Below are 20,309 nucleotides of genomic sequence, written 5' to 3'. Positions count from 1 at the left end.
GAATCAGTTCATATATCATCAGATGTTCACCAGGATAGGAAAAGGCCGGAGAGCACAGCCAAAGTTCAAGTATTTCCTTCTGTCCCCGCTTACCATGATTTTAGCCAAAATCAGAGAAAAGAAAGGATAGGGGATGCTGAGTGGGTGAATTCAACAGATGGTGACCCAGACATCCAGGCATCAGTGTCTGAAAAACAGGATACTCGTCAAATTGTTTTTAGACTCCAGGAAAAACACATTTATATGGCTTTGGAGTTTAAAATTCATTTCCACATATATTAACTGACTTAATTGGCACTGAACTGCACGGAGCAGTTAAAGTTTACGAATGCCAGTTTGTAGGTGAGGGAACAGCCAGGTCAGGTGGCTTCAACACGTTCACGCTAGTAAATAATAGACTTTTGACAGGAAACTGCCTTCTCCCCTCAGATCCAGTGTTCTTTTCTCTCTGCTATGCTGGGTTGCCTCTCCAAATGGCAGAGTTCAAATACAATCAAACAGACTATTTGTGGAAATGGGAATAGGTGTGTGTTGGGGGGGTGGTAATTGGCTTCTAAATCATGTAACTTTTTTCCCAACCACTGTTGCCACACATGCCAGCCTAAGGTTAATCACCCAGTACAGAAAATGTCATCTTATTCCCAGAAATAGATACCACCCCAAACACTTTAATTTAATGGCAAAATATTTTAATTTCTCATAAAGCTATTTTCCCACCCACTCCCCACCCCATAGATTCAACATGGAAAAGAATAGGCATGCGTATGTACTAGCTGAGCAGGAGGACGACGTGTGGGTATACATCTATGCATATACATACAGGTTTATTTAAATGATCAGAGCTACACTTTGGGAGGCTGTTTGAAGCATCTTATCAAAAGAAAACACATTTTAAGCAAGAGGTTAAAAAAAGCTTTTCAGACCCAAAGGCCATTTAATACAATAAATCCTACTTGGGTAGTTTAGCAAACATTTTTAAAACCCACATCCAACAGACTGGTTAGTATTGGATATACAGATTTGGTTTCAAAGCTGAAATGCCCCTGGTGTAACAGACCTTCTCATGAAATTCAGTTATTTTATAGTATGCCATAAACAATAGGGACACATATCTATTGACAACTTAAATATTAACTCAATAGGCTACATGGTGATATAAATAGAAAAAAAGTGGTCATGAACTAGGAGTGAAAAGACTATGACACCAGCCTATCTTGGACGGTAAAGGATGTTAAAATCTATCCTAGAATCTAAAACAGGAAAGAGTCAAATGTTCCACTCCACATAGACCCCATCTGGCCCAAATCATCCCCCAAGGAGTATACCCCCAACACATGAGGTTTACTAACCACCTGCTACAGATGTTACTATGTCACTAATGAACAATGATCGATCACAGAAAATGTGTCATACCAGAGGTTTTGTTATCATACACAATGCATTAGTAGCTGAAGGAATCTTCCTCCATGCGCTACGGTCAGAAGGCAAGCTGACAACGTCCATGCCGCTGGTCCAAGAAACCACAGCTAAGAGACAGGAGCATTCGTTTGCACAGTGAGCTCTCTCTGGCACGTTCCCCACTCTAGTTAGAGGGGCCGGGGTGTGGGGGACAGTCCTAGCCAGGTGCTGCAGGTGCCTACTCCTGGGCCTCCTTGCGGGTCAACTTGTAGATCTCGGTGGGTCCGTCCACGTGGGTGATAGTGGTGGTGAGCTGGAGTTCTTCCCCACTGTGGACACCCAGATCACCTGAAACAGTGTTTTTGGTATTAGACATGTTCAAGGAGAAAGGAGAAAAAAGCTGGGGTTCATCTGAGTAGCCATAGAGAAAAGCCAGGACAAAAACACCTGGGGCTCAGTCCCAACCTTTTCACTTGGACTTGGCAGTAATTTCATCTATTTGTGTCTCTCAGAAAAGAGATAGTTATGAGAGATGAGTCAACTTACTGCTTATATAATTTGTAGTAATTACTAACATTTAATGAAAGCTTACATGGTACCTGACGCTATTCTCAATGCTTTATGATTGATTGTATTTAATCCTCACAAAAGCCCTCCAAGGCAGCACTCTGTTCATGCCAGTTTTATAGACGAGGAAACTGGGAGGAAAGTAAGGTGACTGCCCCAGGTGGCAGAGCAGACACACCACAGAGCCAGGAGCTACGTGGAGGAAGGAAGGCCCCTGCTAGGAGCTAAGCCAGCCCAACTTGCCTCCCCGGCGACGGGAGGGCAGCCACACACACATTTGCTGTGGGTAATATACAAAGTGCCTAATAGTAAAGAGAGCTGTTACGTATGAGAATTTACCATATGTACTACTGGGGGCTTCGCATGCCCTGTATTTCCTTATAAGATAGGAAGACACCAAGGCTCAACTAGGCAATTAATTTCTCTAATATGATGCAGCTTGCTCCCAGCAGAGCTGGGATGAGGACCCAGACCTATGGGACTCTGGCTCGTAAAATCTATGATTTGTGTGTGATTCTATTGTACCTTGAAGGCCAACTTTTCCCCCTTAGGGAATGGATGTGGGAATAGGGCAGTAACATGGCAGGAGGGGGCCTCCCTCCATTTGTCTCCAAATTCCATCAACTACATCTGCCCAGGTCTTGCTCATGCGTTATTCTCCCTGTCTTGGCTCCGAGCCTACTGCTCAGTGCACGAGCACGCTCAGTCTCTTTCATTCCAAGAGAAACAAAACAAAACAAAACACCTCCAAAAATGTGGTATGTTTCTTATTTAAAGGGGAGGGGCAGAAGAAAAGGAAAAATAATAAATGAAGGAAAAGAAAAAAAATCTTCAGTTTGTAAGAAGTCTCTTTCTCCGGTTAAAATGCCAATTCATCTCAGCTAATTAACAATAAGATAAAGGCTTGTTTCTTTCTAACCATTGCAAAATGAGACCAATCTCTGGCATTAGATTTAATCTCCAAGGACTATCGATGGATCCGTGCGTATGGTATGATGACCACAGGGACGTGTAGCTGCTGCTTGAGGCTAACCACCTGGAATGCGTACTGGGAGGCCACAAAGCTCCACAAAGGGCACCATAATGATATAACGATAAGCACAGCTCCCAAAGACTAGGAGCATTTTAATGACAATCATTTGTGTCTCTGAGACTATTTTGGTAAAAAGAAGGAAAATTCCAAAATTGTTTCACAGAACCTGGGAGAGATCTTCTAATATTAATAAAGGCTACCTAATTTTGCCCTCACAACCACTAAGGCAAAGTAACACCCCATTGCCCAGATGTGGAAGCCAGAGAGGTCCCACACCATGAGTCCATATTTGCTTCTCAATATATCCTGGAACTAAGATTCCAAATCATCTGTGTGTACCTCCAAAGCTTATGTTCTTTCCATAACATTCTTGACTTCATTCTTTTCTGTGAAATTTTTCCTAGACCCACACTGACCTCCTCCCTATTCACCTGAAAAGCTAACTAAGTTCAAATATTAACTCTCTGCAACAAAGTCTCTGGTTCATGGAAGAATGAGAAAACCAAGGAGAGTGCAATATTTGTAAAATTAAATTATTTCCATCCAAATGATTGTTGTTTCCTTTAAGATTACACCCTTCCTACATTTTGGGTCTTGCTAAAACAGTGGATAGTAGGTTTTAAAATTCTTTTTTTTTTTTTTTGTCCTAAAGAATGCAAATACTCAGCACAGTATCTGGTATAGTAATAAGTGTTCATCAAAGTACCCACCAAGACTTGTCTGGAACAGGCCAGACTAGCTCCTCCCTTCTGCCCTCCAGATGGCTAGGTCCAGCCTGGGGTACCAATACTGGTGTTCCCCACTGGGTTTAGGGACAAACCCTCAGCCTTGGTGGGACAGGGATCAGGAATCCTGGTCCAGTCATCTTTCAATCCCTTTCAACCTTCAAGGTGGTTTATAACAGGCTTGGAGGGAGCCATTTCCCACCCACCTCCACAGCATCTCCAGACACTCAATGCCAGGCAACTGCAAGGAGGAGGACACAACAAAGCCCAGAAATTCTGAGTGAAATCTTAGTTTTGTGGGCTGAGTTGAATTCTCCAACCCCCTCTCACCCCCACAAAAAAAAAAAAAAATCATTTGTTGAAGTCCTAATTCCCAATACTGCAGAATGTGATTGTATGTGGAGGCAGGGTCTTGAACGAGGTAATTAAGTTCAAATGAAGTATTGTGAGGGGCCCTAATCCAATATGACCAGTGTCTTTATAAGAAAAAGAGATTAGGATACAGGTACGCAGAGGGAAGACCATATGAAGACACGGAGAAGACAGCCATCTATAAGCCAAAGAAAGAAAGAAGCCTCAGAAGAAACCAACCCTGCTGACACCTTGATCTTGGACTAGAATTCTAGCCTCCAGAATTGTGAGAAAACAAATTTGTGTTGTTTAAGACATCCATTCTGTGGTATTTGTTATAGCAGACCTACCAAACTAATATCTTTAGGAAGCAGAAAGGTCATCTCAAGAAGGTGACTGAGGTACCTCCTATCCCAGTGGAGTGACAGTAATTCTAATACTCAGTAAATATGATTTTAATTGCAAGGACAAAGAAAGATCGGGTCACTAGTAGGACAGCAGGCCTGGGTGAGGCGGGAGCAGAAAGTGCCCGACTAAAATGGCAGAGCAGGAGGTGCCAAACTAGCAATGGCAGGTCACTGTTTTCCATCTTCATGAAGGAATGGGAAAAGGCTGTTGAGATCCACTTCAGAGTGTGAGTCCTCTGTGGTGCTAAGACCAACTCCATCACTGCTCACAGACATCAAGGAGAAGCTAGGCTGGCCATGGGTGAGCCATCTAACATGCAACCACGGGAAAGAGCTCAATAAAAGGCAGCCACTGTCAAAGCCTCATGACTCAAGCCAAACATTCACTGAGGCAACAGAAACCAAAGCCACCTTTCCTGTGAAACAAGCAGCAGGACACCTTGGAAGCCTCCAAAGGTAAAACTGACACAGCGTGGTAGCTAGCTACCAAGACATGGGACCCAGGGTTGCTGCGTGGCCTCCAGCAGAATAAGTGCATCAGGCAGGAGACATGTAGTGAGAATAGACACAAAAAGGAACCGGTGGGCAAGCAGGGTCTCCTGTTCCCTTCGTCATAATCATCCAGTCAGGAATTCCATTTCTCGCTTCTTTTCTAAAACCTTCTGACAAGAATTCTATAGACCAAAGAACACAAACATGAAACCTTTTCTCCAGAAATGTCTGACTTCATTAGCAGCTCCGACTTATTTTTCCCACGTGAATTGGTGACTGAGGGGGTGTGGACAGTTTGTCATGTGCAGAGGGCATCGATATTGTACCCCTGGGAGGCAGTGCCTTCACTCTGAACTAAGGTTAAAATCAGCAATTTGTTTCTGCCTGGGGAGACATCCAGAATGATTCACAAATTGGTTATGGAAACCGGTAAAAGGAACAACTTTAGTGAAAAGGCAGCAAGAACAGAGCAGAAAATGTGCACAGTCTTTGCAGGAAAGAGGTCTAAAGTATCTTTACTAAAGTAAAAAATTATATGCATGTTTGCATATACATAGTGCCATGCAGGGCGGCCTGCGCTCAGCTCCCGCTCCCCACATAAGAATGCAGGATGTGGCTAGGCCAAAAAGGAACACCCACGGCGCCATAGATAGGGGAGTCTTACCACTATAGTCTCGCTGGCGGCTGGGTTGGAGACACAGGAAGCAGGAGTCACAGAATCCGCTACACTCTGCCGTCCTGACTGCAATCCGCACTTGCCAGCCACCATATTCTTGTGCCCCCGTTTGCTGCTAGCATAGCCACGGCAGTTATATTAGTGGCCAATGGCTCACTGGTTACAGCTGACGGCCAACTAGCCACAGCTGATAGACATCCACTCACAGTTGATGGCCATTTACTACCTGAGCCAGCACCTTTCCACGTGAGGCCGAGAGCCTGGAAACTGCACTCCTGGCTCTGTCCCCACACATAGACACACATAAACACATACAATGATTGTATATATATATATGCATATGTATATATAAATACACACACACACACACACACACACACACACACACACACACACGAGTCAAGTGAATGTGTTCACATCACAACTGCAGCTATGGTAAATCAACCAAGAAGGAAGCCAGAGCTCCACACCCCTGCTGCACCAGTCAGCTACTAAAAACATGAAAACAGGCTGGGTTGGAGGTGTCCTGCCATGTCCCATGTTGCAGGAGGCAGCTGAGGAAGTCTTGTCTCCCAGACCAGGTTACTAGCATCCTGAAAGCGAGGACTGTGTCACTCCTTTGGGCTTCACTTCGCTCAATCTTACCAACCTAGCACAGAGCAAAAGTCTACGCTGTGCTTCCATTTCTTCCTACTCACTCTCTCCTGACACTTCTAAGCATCTTTCTCTACCTTCCAAACAAACCAACACTTCTGAACGGTTCTTTCTCTTTCCTCATTCCCTTTGGCCTCTGCTGCACCAGAAACTGCATGCCGAGTTCCTGGAAATGAGCTTCGTCCAGGGGTTCATCCAGGATTCATCTCACGAAGGCAAGAAGCACCACACACACCTGGGATTCATTCTCCACAGCAAGAGATCTGAATGTTTGGCTCCGGACCTTGAAAGCAAGGGGTAAGGGTAGGGGTCCAAGCCAACTTAAAAATAAAAACTTTCCACCAAAAAGGAAAAGGAGCATGAAAAGGCTGAGGGAGCAGAAGAAATCCTATCCAGAAACTCAGACAATTTCAAAATACAGTGTACCCCCCTGACAGTTCATTTTTCTCGGTTTCCACGTAACATTCCAAACTAACTTTTCCCAAGGAGCTTCAGAATCTTGGCAAATGTGCCATGATTCCTAGGAAACATTGTGTGGTCTGGCAGCAGATGAAGAGATGAAAAGTGAAAGAGAGCACAGAAAGAAAATGATCAGCGAACCCAACGTGCAAGAGCCCCCTTCCAAATGCACAAGGTCACAGCACCACACGAGAATAAGCACACAACCAGCTTCCAGGGCTCACAGGCTGCTGTGAAGTCACAGCTGATGATGTCACCACCATAGAATCGCTAAATTGTGTGCCTTCTATGTTTATGATCAGAACAGGGTCCCAAAAAAGTCTGCCCACTAAACTGCTTGAAGAATGTTTTTCCAAAGGGGCCCTATTGGCATTTGGCGTAGGACAGTTCTTTACTACAAAGAACTGTTTTTTGTTCATTGCAGGACATTTAGCATACCTTGAATCTAATCTGGCCACAAAATGCCAATGGCATGTACCAGTCACAAAACCACTAACATTTCCAAACACCACTTAGCAAAAGATTCAGGAGACGTAACCTGCTGAGAACTAGCTTTTGAGTTTTCTGTGAATTTCCATACACACTATCTCCAACAACAAAAAATCTGATGAGGAACTGGTCAAGTGCTATTCTCAACTGCAAGGTTTTAAGCCTAGGAGGGTGGCTGTTGTACAGGGAATGAAGACTTAATGGGAGCTGCCTAAAACCTGGCTGAAACTCACTCTCCTGGCCTAACAAGGTGGCAGGCAGTCACCCTGCCTCTGCAGGGTTGGCCCAAGCTCTGGCCTCCCACATATCTGAAAGTGCTGGAGCTGGGCAAATTCTCACCAGTGTCTGGAAACCCCTCACCTGGGACACAATTACCTCTTGGGCTGTCACTGTATGACAGGAGGTGCATTTCTGCCCCTTCCTTGCTAACAGAAAAAAAGAAAGTCCAAGGATTTCATGGTTCTAAAAGACTTTAAGGGATCACTTAGAGTTGGAAGAAGAAGTGCACAGAAAGGTTAAGTAGTTTGCTAATAGTCACACAGCAAAAAACACCAGAATAGTTTATGTACATGAAGTGCTCCAGCACAGGTCAGTATTCAATAACTATTATCCATTAAAATGATCATTCCAACATCCCAGGAAGTCCAGTGACTGCTTATGTGGTGTTTCCCTGGAAGGTAGGAGCTCTATCTTTTGGGTTCCTGCTTAATATTCTCAAGTCAAGGACAGGTCCATGTAGTTTCTGTCAAAGTCCAGCGGATGGCCATGAAATGAAATCACGATTCTTGTTCACAAGCCCAGAATCCCTACCTGCTGGTGTTATGAAGGTCCACTGTTAGAGAGGCAGCGAGCTTTCATTTCCCCTGCACGTAGTAACACACTGTGTACTAGCAGTGCACAATGAAGGCTGCCTAGCTCACAACAAGCTCTCTAGAAAGAATGTCAATCAAACCAAGAGATGGGCAAGTGGGCAGCTAAGCAAGTCTTTTTTCTTGCCCATAACTCGTGGACAAAGATGGACCTGATAGTGTGTGTGACAAAAAGTCAAGAAGTAGGAAGGAAGAGAGTCCTGATGTCTAAGACGCTCTTGACAGAAGTGGCAGGTACGGTACTGGAGACAGATGGTGGTTGAGACCATTCCTCTATTGCTGACCCTGAGAACAGATGCACTCCTTTCCCTGCTTCATCTCTCATGTTATCACCCCCTTGATCTTACCCTCCTCTCAAAATCATTCATCTATGAAATATGAAAGCTAATCTAGAACTCTTACTAATTCACTCAACATTTTCAAAGCACCCTTGAGAACCAGTCCTTGTCCATAAGGAGTGAATATTCCAGCAGGAGACAGAAGGGACAGGCAAACTCATCCACATCTACGTAGTGAGTGACATGAAAAGTGTAATCGTGTTCCCCCAGGCATGTTCCTTAGAACACTAGTTCTAAAAGATACACTGCCTAGAAGGTTCCAGGGCCAAATTATTAAAAAATTGGGGGAAATGCTGTTATCCTCATCCATTTTAAAAGACTCACAGTACACATTAATGTACTAAAGGCATTAAGATGTCTTATACTAAAAACCTCAATGTTGAATAAAAAAATCCAATGATTTTCAACCTTATCGGACTACTAAAACCCATCATCATCCCATGACAATTATACTCTATTGAATGTAATTTTGCTGAACTCCAAATGGGGTGATCAGGAAAATGTTTCAAGAAGGAGGAAGCATTTTGAATGGGCCCAAAAGATGGAGGCAGGATATGAATCCACTCATTCAACACACACTTGCTGAGCACTTCCTACTGTGTTTCCCCGAAAATAAGACCTAGCCAGACCATCAGCTCTAAATGTGTCTTTTGGAGCAAAAATTAATATAAGACCCAGTCTTATTTTAACATAAGACTGGGTATAATATAATAAATATAATACTGGATCTGATTATAATATAATATAATATAATATAATATAATATAATATAATATAATATAATATAATATAATACCACGTCTTATATTAATTTTTATTCCAAAAGATGCATTAAAGCTGATGGTCCGGCGAGGTCTTATTTTCGAGGAAACATGGTATGAGCACGGCCAACTGTTGGGGCCACGGGGGACATGCAGACCTTAAAGCCCTGGTCTCTGTTCCGAGCCACAGTGAAGGGCACTGGCTCTGATTTGAGAAAAAGTGCTCTATATTTGGGGAATAGCAAGTCTGTAGCTAGGGTAAAGCAAGTGTGAAAAAGAGAAGAAAGGATCTACACTGGTGGAGCCCAAAAGTGTGGGACTAAATATGCAAAGAGAAAGGCGCTGTCAGATCTGATGTTTCCCAGACCACCCATTACAAGTTAACAGCAGGGTCCTAGGCAGTGATGTTGATCTCTCTCTCTGCAAGACTGGTAGAGAAACCCCAGGCCAGCCCTTCCCTTCGCTAGGCCCGTTTCCTCACCTCTGAAATGACCAGACTGGCTAAGTTCTCCAAATTTCCTTGCAGCATATCAACATCTAAGACAGCACCTATCAGCACTTAAGGAGAGGAAGGCTATGAGGACAGAATAGCTATTGGTTTGGAGACATGTCCACAGCCTTGCAGAAAAAAAAATCAGCAGGAGAAAAATGAAGCCCGCTCCATCTTTGACTCTTAGGGCCCAGTCCCATTCCACCTGATGCTGTAGGACTTCTCTTCTCAAACTATAAGAATGAATGTGATATACTTTCTAAGAGTCAGTTTTCCTTGAAACACTTGAGGAAAGCAAATTTAATTTTTGTGTTAAAAGTGGGACATGTTTTAGACTAGACTGTAATATTCCCCATGGATTTTAAAGATTAAAAAAAAATGAAGACTTCAAGAAATATCTGCCCCTGTGCTGGCTTTTGGCTCTAGAATCCCTAGGGGTACTAATTTACACTTGGAGGGAAAGTTAGATTGGGGAGGGCCGGGGGCAGAGCCTTTGATATGTAAGTCTTGTAGAGACAGGAGCCTACTTATCCTAAGAAAGCAGTACTAAAGACATTGGAACTCACCATTGGACTGGTCATCCCCATAGTTCTTATGGGATGGTGCATACAAGAACATCAAAGCAAAGACATACAGATTCCACATCCCATAGATGCCTGTGAAAAAGGCACTATTCACTTGGACTGTGACACCGCCCCACTTCCAATGGCCTTCCGTCACCTATGGAAAAAGGACAGGGACATTGAGTTCGAGCCAAGAAGGAACACAACACCAATACAGGAACCAACCAACACAAAAACCAAGTTTCTTCTTCACATGGGAAAAGTGAAGGGCCACGTAAAACTCCATTTTGTAACGTGAATCATACTAGTATGAACAAATTAATTAAGGGCTTACTATCTTTATGTGTCAGGCACAAAGTCTGCTGTCTCATCTTGGCTGCACTTCAGAGTCACCTGGGGAGTGTCTCTTCCTAAAACAGCCGTTCATCTTTACCCCTAATTTAAAGACATTGTGCTTGTGTCTAACACTTATCTACAAGTATAATTCCTCCTCTGTCTTCCCAGCCAGCAGTAAACTCCCTACAGGCAGAGACCAGCTCTGGTTCATTTCCAGACATATCTGCAGTGCCTGAGGCGCCATAGGAGCTCCTTGAAGACAGATTGATTAAATAAACAAATGAATCCTTAGAGCGAGGAGTTTCCCTCAGTGGGGCAGTGTGGGGAAGCGGAAAGACACAGGCTTGAAGTCAGAGACCCAGATTCAAATCCAGACTCCATCACTCAGTATCTGTTTAACATAAGAGAAGTAAGATTAAGACTCTGAACTTTGTTTTTTTTTTTTAAGTGCAAAATAAAAACTTGCAGGGTTACTGAAGAGAACTAAGTAAAAATATTTCTAGAAATTTCCTGGTATGTAGTCAACACTCAATAAATCTCATTTATATCATGTCACTATGAAAGTCAGTGACACAGGTAATTATGAAGCTTTCATGTGTTTTACAATTCTGCAAGAATGTTTTGAGGCTGCTTTTGTCTGTTAATGACTTGGTAATTGTCCTAAGGCCTACCTGATGACCTATGGATTACACTAAGAACTGTCAACAAAACTGTTGACCTGAGTGACTAACAATTTGTGCCAGCTCTGAGATCAACGAAATGATTTTGATCACTTTTGCTTGCTATAGGAAATCTTAAATGGGAATAAAAAAAACAAACAAAAAAAACATTGTACAGATGTTTGAGTGATAGCTTTGTGAGGCTGGGTCTTATAAACCATACCTAGGAGCCCCTTTTTCTAGGAGCTAAAGTATAAGATGGCAACTATATCTAAATATGAATGACTAACAAACAGGCTTATTTAATCTCCTATTTACAAATAGTGGGTTTTTATTCATTTGGTACCCTCTTTAAAACCCATGATCCATTGAGGCACCAAGGCATAATATAGCTCTAAGTACATACAGTATTTTCTTTGGAAAGAACTGGAGTGTCACTTAACTAAGTTAACTGATTATATAGACGCACCCGTTTTAGTTTCACATTGGTGATGTGTAATTTTTCATTTTTGTAATTCCTACACAGACCACCACCATGAACTCTTATTTTGGAAAATAATTTATTTTATAGGACATGCTCAGCAATGTTTTTGGCAATGAAGGATTTCATAGCCATTACTGATTTTAGAACAATGTCACCAGCATTCACGCGACTTGGGACTTACTTAGAAATGTCTCCAGATGTCACTCTTCTTACTTTTAAGTGCAGAATACCATAACTTTATAAAAGAACATACTTAAGATGACTTTTTTAGTGTGTATAATAGTAGGGGAAAGGAAGCTTCAAGATGGTTCTTGGAAGTGGATGTGCCTGCTGTCATTACACAGGGAACCCTTCTGTGTGTGATTAAGGAGAGGCGAGGCTGGGTGAACTATAGGTAAGAAGGAGGAAGGGAGTTCTTATTCTACTCTACTCTGTTCAAGAGAGTGGGCCTGTAACAGACCCTACTTCCTGTGATGTAAGCTAGGGATATTCAGGGATGGCAATTTTGCTGAAATTGATTCTTGCAGGGATTGGCATGACTGATCCAAGGAAACACCTCCTGAACGCCTGATACATAATGGTATCACAGGCAGAAGTCTGCTGAATGAATATGGGCAAGAGTGTAGGGATGTGCAGAAAGGCCAGTGCAAATACATGAAGATAGAAAGGGGGCATAGAAACACTCTTAGGAAATATCTGATTGAAAAGTAAAGAAAAATTATTGCAGTCCATAGCAAATCATAGTAACTGCACTTGAAAGTAAGAGGTAGGAATAAGTGTTATTTCATTTAAATACTGCTATCTATTATATTCCTTTATTATCACTTAAAACAAGCAGTTAACACAGATATAAGCTAAGATTTTTAAAAATAATAACAAGGAGAATAACAGTTAACATTTATTCAATGCTAATGGTTTGTCAGGTACTATACTGAGAAGTGTATATGAAGATATTATTTAGTCTCAATAACAACTCTATGAGTTAGGTAGGTAATATTTCCACTCAACACATGGGTAAACTGTGACACAGAGAGGTACAATACCTCAGCCAAGACTGCTCAACCAGAAAGTCATGACTCTGACTCCAAAAGACTCCTTAACCATTATACAACACGAGAGTAGGAATTAAACAGGGAGAGTCTCTTAAGTTAACATATGAGGCAACTATTGTGTAAGGTCAAATTTCTTTTGGAAATTCATTTAATTGAACATAATGCACATTATTTATTCAGTATATGTATACATGGGTTTTGTTCATTTAAATTTGTAGATTAATACGTATGCATTATATATCCTAGACATAATAATGTATGATATATAATCAACTCCATATATGCAAAATACAGTTTTACATTAGAGCCACTGAAATGAGACGCACATACTCAGAAGGACACATAGGAGCTCAGACGGACTGGAAAAATAGCATTTTCATGCCCCCCTCTCACATTTACTTTGAGACACATGGATGCTGTTTAGAATGGGGTTGCAGAATATCCATGCTACTTAATTTGTAATCTCTAAATGTATTATTTTCTGCTGAGGGCAAAGAGTTGAATTTGCATAAATAAACTATATACAGTGTCACTCTGCTGTTTAGAGACTCAATTGTGTTTTCCCCTCTCCTCTCTCAATTATTCATGCCTCAGCCATCCCAGGCTCTGAGCACATTCCCACCAATATGTACCACAGTAAGCAGCCTCAACAGAGAAGCCCTTGTAAATCCAAAATCTCATTAATGCCAAGGCAGAATGGTGACAGTCATTCTGTTTTAACTTTCAGAGAGAAAAATCAGGTAGCCCCAACCAAAATAAAAAGAAAAAAAAAATCATCTCCCTTCTGCGTAAATCTTATTTCTAAAAGTTCCTGTTTTTCCTGATTTAACATTTGAACAATTTACTTTTGTGTGAAACCACCCAATTACACCCCTGGAGCCAAGTGAAGGTCAAATCCCTTTACACCCAGTAGTCTTGACAACCAACATTCCACTTAACAACAAGATTTCCAAATCCCAGACACAGGCTCTCTTACTGGAAACATTTCCTCTGTAAGGAACAGAATGAAGTGATCACACACACACACACACACACACACACACACACACACACACAAAGAGCTAGGGACAGGCTCTCTGGGAGTTTGCTGCTTGTGGCTTAACCTCAATGTCAGGTACCTGGGGTCCCCTTTAGTGAAGGTTGGTGACCTCCTCCCCTGCATTGCACTTCTGTTACCTACTGCTCGTCACCTCTAAATGCAACGCCTCTTTCTTTTCCAGAGGAAAGAGGCTAAAACACCAGACTGTGATGTGCCATCTCTTGGTTGCTAGGACTGAGGCCATTAAAATGGCAGGCATTAAAAGACTGCACCTCAGTACCCAGCTACAAAGCCTGAAGGTCACTGCATTCCACAGCTTCCCATCGGCCTTTCATTCCTGGCCTCAGAGCTTCAATATCCTGGCGAGATCCCCTCGCATTATATTTCATGGGGCTTAAATGCAAGCTCTCCCAGCAAGCCCGAGAGTATAATGGGAGTTTTAATACATTCCTTTTACCTAAGGCTGGGATCTATTTCAAAAAGTTACCCAATAGGTTTTCTTTCAGGTGAGCTCATTGCTGAGACATTCCAAAATGACATTAAAAAATAAATCCTCTGATGACTATATTAATACAGTACCTGGGACACTGAGAGTTATGCCTGAAAACGTCTTATATATCTATAAATAAACCTTAAAAAAATAACCCAGCAGGAGGAATGTGAGGAGCTAATGGAATCCAAAAGACCTCATTGCTTCCCCCTTGGAGTTGAAATCCACTCCCGGCCGACTGTCGCAGCAGATATAAAAAGCCAGCCACAGGCTGGAGCTGTGTTAGAAAATACTGGGGCAATGGAATATCAATCTTTTTCTCAAAAAAAAAAAAAATGCCACAAACTCTGCTCCTTGGAAGACTGACCTCTTTTGCTTTAAAAAGATGCACTAATTAAACATGTCCAAGGTTAAATTCGGACGACACACAACTGCTTTAAAGATCAGCTAAATGTCCCTTGACTTCAGGTGGAAGGGACTCAGAAGCGGGATGAGTCTGTGGGAGAATGACTGCAGCTTTCTAAAGTGGCAGAAACATGTGTGAGGACAAACAGTGTCCTTCCTGAGAACATATCTTGGTATTATTGCCTTTTATTCCTCAGCCCACCTTACTTGAGGTTCTTTTTCTCGAAGCAGTGTGCCGGGCTTTCTTGGCCTGGCAGAACTGTATTAAGTGTCACAGGACATTACCGAGGCACTGGAGGACTGGAAAGCATTTTTGTCACACGAGGGAATCAGTCAAGGGATAAATCAGTCCTCAGACATCCTTGTTTGAGCTTCAGCTGGTTGAATAAAAAAGTCATTCAGAATTTAAAATATTTTTACTGCATTTGGAGTGGAGAATGATGTTTCCAAGGTTTTATAAACAAACAGTCTGATACAAACACAGCAGTGTTGTAGGTCAGGCACATGTGGTGAACAGAACTTATGAAGACATATATGTGTATTTGTTTTATTTCTTTCCACGTTCACTTAGCCTTCAGCAGCTACACTAACATTGCCTGGGGGTATAGCCAACAGGCCTCTAGGGGCTCCTGCTTTGGTTTAGAGGCACCCTTGGGTGTCCTTGGATAGAATTCATGGGTTCTGTGAACTGGAATGAGAAAAAAATGATATCTTTATTTTCACCAGTCTCTAACTGGAAGTTATCGGTTCTTTCAGTTACGAATAGAGAAAACAAATCCCCATACTATGAACCCTACCTGCAATTTTGTCACCAATAGAAATAATGATATTTTCATATCAATACAGTTATACGTATCTGTAATATGTATACTTGCAAGTATGTACGTATGTATGTATGTATATAGCTATCTAGCTATCATCTATCTGATTCCATTTGAAATCCAAAGTTTTTTATTTTGCTCATTTAAAAATATTCAAAGAAGAGACCCATCGCCCTCACCAGCTTGCCCCAGGGGTCCATGGCACAAAAAAGCTTAGAAGCCCATGTACTAGAAGGAAACTTGCTATCAGAATGGTACAAGTCCTGTCCTAAGGCTCTATCTGCACTACTCACATTCCCAATTTTGGCCTAATACAGGGATAATAGAGCAGTTGGCAAAAAAATTAAAAGGACTAGGTTCTGGTCCCTGTCTGTAGTCCTTTGGCACAATATTCACCTTTCATGCTGCTCATAAGGGCACAGCTATTCATGTTCACAACGTGTCAGCCACACTGTAGAGCATTTTGCAAGCATTACTTCCTGTTATACTTATAGCCACCTTCTTCAGGTAGTATTTTTACCATATCCATTTTACAGATAAGAAAATTAAACCTCAGAACTGTTAAGTCATCCATCTACTATGCCACTCAGCTGGAAAACAGCATAAATGGGACATGTCTCTGAGGCCATTAGTTCATATTCTAGCAAATGGGGATAACAATTCCTATCCTACCTCCCCATAGGATTTTTGTGAAGCTCAACTGAATGACAGATATGTAATACATTAGATATCAACAGTACTGTCCACTGTACAAAATAAATTACCAATATTTTAAAATTATTAGTATTATTGAGATTTTCAAGTGCAGCAAAGTGTTGAGTTTGGAAAATAACCAGCAGAAAGATAAGATTCTATCAAGGGGACTTTTGAATATCATTTCATGTGTAACTGGCAATATAATTACTATAAAGAATGGCTGATGGACTGTAAATGGAGCTATGTGAAGCTAGATAAGGATCAAATCAAATTAATACTCACTTGTTGGTGTTCTGCTACAGGGCATGAAAAGTTTATTCTCTTAAGTAAATGATACAAGCACCCTTCACCTTGGCTGTAGGCTTTTAATTTATTTAGCAACTTTTTCCTCGTGTGAGGCTATACCAAATGGGAAAATTCAGTCAACCTCTGGCCAGATAATAACAAGTCCCAGATTGGAGCAGTCTCAAAAAACATGGCTTAATCAGCCGTCCGGAATTACACCTTCCCTCATCCTTTCTCAGTAGCTCTATAGAATTTTCTGCACAGTGCAACACGACCTCACGAGGGCTATTCTCTCCTTGACCTCTCAGGGTCCACTTACCTGACTAACGATGAAGAAGATGACAGTCATGGCAGCACAGGCCAAAGTGATAAGCATGAGGAACTTGAACCTGAAAATTAGCCCCTATTAGGAAAGAGAGAAAGAGTAGTTTAACATTCTACCAGCTATCATCAATTCTTTTCTCAATATATAAACCTATAAAAAGCTCATTTTAAAAAAAATCTGTAAAACCAAATCCCTAAGAATGATGGTAAAAATAATTTCATATAGTAACATTTCTCCCGCAGAGGTGAATGTGGCTGAAAAATGTTATCGGGCCAGATATTTCCTATGTTCTTATCTCTCATGAAACAGTGATACCAGAGCCTGGGAAATTATATTCACAGCACGTCATGAGGCTGCTAATTTCCCTGCTAAGCTGGTTATGCTTCTCTGCAAGGGTTCAAAGTTACCAAATCCAAGTTTTCTGCGGTTGTAATAAAATTCTGCTCCAGTGAACAAAAAGAAATGTGCATATTAATCAACATGAAGTGGATTGGGTTGAATTTTTTCATGTGTCACTGCAACTCTAGAGACAGGCAAAGCTTCAGAAAGTGCCCAGCGTTTCCTGAGAGTAGGACTGAAGGGAACCTGTGTTTTGGGGAGGGGTGCCTCTTATGCAGGGACTCTTACTTGCAGATCCACTGTGTATAGAAACCCCGTAGTTCTGCAGTTTCTGTTTCTTTTCACAGAGGAATTAGGCCCATGTCTCTAAGGAAAGCCACTTAGGCATGAGCCCAAGGCACCCTTGAGAAATTAAGAATGTGTTGCCTGCATTAGAGATTGGAGAATGTGGAGTGTTTTACTTGAACGAGGCACATAATCTGTAAGCAGAGGTTACTGAACTCTGAGCACCTGCTGGATGTTTCAGGGGAAATGTGGTCCTCTGGAGTCTGGAAATCAGATCACCTGGGCTGAACCCCAGTCTTAAGGCTGATTCTCAGCAAAGGAACCTTAACTAACGCCTCATCCCAAGCCAAATCCCAATTCTACCACACTCAGATCTCCCATCTAGTATGCACCTACATTCCATCCCAAAGCTGAAGAACCTGCTGGACAAGTTTACTCCTCACTGGGGATAGAAAGACATTTATACCACAGAAAACTCCAAAATTCAGACAGGCCAGCTAGATGTTTCTCAGAGCAGGATTTAGCCTCTTATTTTGCCCAGAGATCCTATATTACATGTGAATCTCTCAACGTGTATTTGAAGTAAATGCTTCCAATCTCCAGGTGTATGGGTGTGTGTGTGTGTGTGTGTGTGTGTGTGTGTTTACACATCAAGCAGAAGATAGCGAGTACCAACCAGCTCCTGAAGACCTGAGAGATTTGCTTACCTCGTAGTGCAGACGCCGGACTTTGCTCATGGCTGGCAGGCTAGACTGCTTCCCATTGATGTTCCGAAATACCTGAAATACCATGAAGCACAGAAACAGGAAGTAGAGGCAGAGGCAGATGCCAGCTACAATGATGAAGGCCATCTGACAGTGTCCAGTAAAGGAAAGCCAAGGATACAAGCACTCTCCGGTGAGCCAAGGATACAAGCACTCTCCCCAGCTCTGTCGGCAATACCCTTTGTCTCCAAATGTTCAGGCAATTTTCAGGGGGAAAAATATTAAAACCTGGCATTCTAATGCTAGTGACAGAGGTTTTTTGAGTTTAGTTTTGTTTTCCTAGTGATAGAGGTTTTCTGACACAAAAGTACCATGGACAGGTATGTTCCAAATTGCTCTCTAAGCCAAGTAAGAAGAGAAACAAAGATTTGCTTGTTAAAAATGCAGCTGCTGGGGCCCACCCTAGACCTATTGAATCAGAATTTGCTTTTTAACAAGGTCCTTGGGAAATTCATATACAGAATAAATTTGAAAAGCACTAAAATATTGGATATTGGTTGCAAAATACTAATCAGGTGGAAAGCTGCATTAAAATCACTGGAGGAGTTAAAATACAGGTGGCCCAGGTCTGTCACGGCAAATATACAAAATCAGATTTTGCAAGGGCAAGGAATTCAATTATAACCACGTTTGGAATCCCTTGGGCGAGTCTCTGGATTTTTATAAGGTGATTGAGATAGCCTGGAAATGGAAAGGAATGGCATGGGGGTCGGGTACAGTAGCAGCAGCTTCTAAGGTATGCTTGCCATGGGACTGAAGGCCTTGAAGTAAAACCAGGGATGAAGTTCTGTTTGCAATCTTCTGTCCACAACCAGAAAAATCTTGTGAAATGGAACAGGGAGCAGAAGGACACATGGCCAAGGGGAAAGCGGAGGGTGGTGGCTCTATACTTTGAGATGAATTAGGGCGACTCTTGACACCTCTTCAAAACTCAATCTGAGAACCACCAAGGCTTGGAGTCTGCTACAACTCTTACCTCAAGCGGCATATTTTAAAATATTTTAATATGTGTGAACTCAGCATGTATTATTTCATTAACTAATACATTTAATGAAGTTTTGCCTTCTGTCCTAAAATCAATAGTACCTTGGAATGAAGGAAATATCGTTATTTGCTGCAGGACTTGAAATTTTATTTGCCTCCCAGGACCTCCATCATGTCTGTAGAACAAAAGGGTTGGAGCAGACTTAGCATTAGAAATATTCCCCTTGTTGCGAAGTTAACATTTTTTGGTTGGGGGGAGGAGAGGGAGGGATGGAAAAGCTCAACTCTTTCGTCTTTAAGATAATGATACTACTGATTTAATTTGCTCACAAAGTTCTTGGGATACTGAGAAGCCAATATAAACATCATGGCTGAACAAAGCATATTTACCAGCACATGACAAGATATTATCCATCAAGAAAGAAAACAACTCAAGCCTCTGTCCCTTTTCCAGAGGACAGTATTTTTCTCCCAAAGTATTTAACATATTATTCAGAAATATAAAATATTTAAATCCAGCATCCTAAAAGGGATAAGCTAAGACTGTCACTTCTGCTTCCTGCAGATGACTGAGACGGAGTTTATACCAACCAACCAGAAGCCTTGGAGACCCCTCTGGAACTAATCACCTTAGCTTTATCGCCACTTGGTCTCAGAAATTAATAGCATCGGCATGGTATGCCAGCACACTGACATGGTATGCCAGTGTGTGTGAGACTGTACAAAGTCTCACACACACATGACTTCAGAAATAGGCTCTCTCACAGGGGCCCACAGATGAACCTCCATGGCTCCAGGGAAAAGCTAGTCATGCTTCAGTCTGCAGTAAGCAAGTGTAAAATAGACAGGGTGCAATAAAAACAGCAATTCTGATCCCTTTGCTGTGGGGACGTGCTGCAACATTCATACTTTGTGAGCTCTCACCCAGGCTTGAAAGCAAGCATTAATTCTTCTCATTAGTGTCCTTTATTGTGCTGTTATCATTTTTGTCTAAGGATCAAAGCTCTCGCTGAACACATGGAGAACATCATTAGCAAAAGATCTTGGAGACGGGGGGGGGGGGGGGGGGGGAT

At 42.0% G+C, this 20,309-nt stretch overlaps 1 protein-coding gene across 3 annotated transcripts in view; it reads right to left on the bottom strand.

Annotated features, from left to right (window-relative positions):
- Nucleotides 1-675: 675 nt before the first annotated feature.
- The window catches only part of WLS (Wnt ligand secretion mediator), a 99,233-nt gene continuing 79,599 nt past the window's right edge, over nucleotides 676-20,309 (bottom strand). For all 3 annotated transcript variants that reach the window (XM_081056337.1, XM_081056338.1, XM_081056339.1), the window contains 4 exons: nucleotides 18,196-18,339; nucleotides 16,859-16,942; nucleotides 10,276-10,429; nucleotides 676-1,746 (listed from right to left, as the gene is read on the bottom strand). In XM_081056337.1, the coding sequence (XP_080912463.1) occupies nucleotides 1,637-1,746; nucleotides 10,276-10,429; nucleotides 16,859-16,942; nucleotides 18,196-18,339 (492 nt within the window). In that variant the 3' untranslated portion in view covers nucleotides 676-1,636. The remainder of the gene's footprint in view (nucleotides 1,747-10,275; nucleotides 10,430-16,858; nucleotides 16,943-18,195; nucleotides 18,340-20,309) is intronic.

This window comes from Rhinolophus hipposideros (genome assembly GCF_964194185.1).
Source record: "Rhinolophus hipposideros genome assembly, chromosome: 8".
NCBI classification, from domain to species: domain Eukaryota; kingdom Metazoa; phylum Chordata; class Mammalia; order Chiroptera; family Rhinolophidae; genus Rhinolophus; species Rhinolophus hipposideros.
The sequence above is the reverse complement of the archived record's forward strand: the minus strand, read 5'-3'. Positions and strand labels throughout refer to the sequence as shown.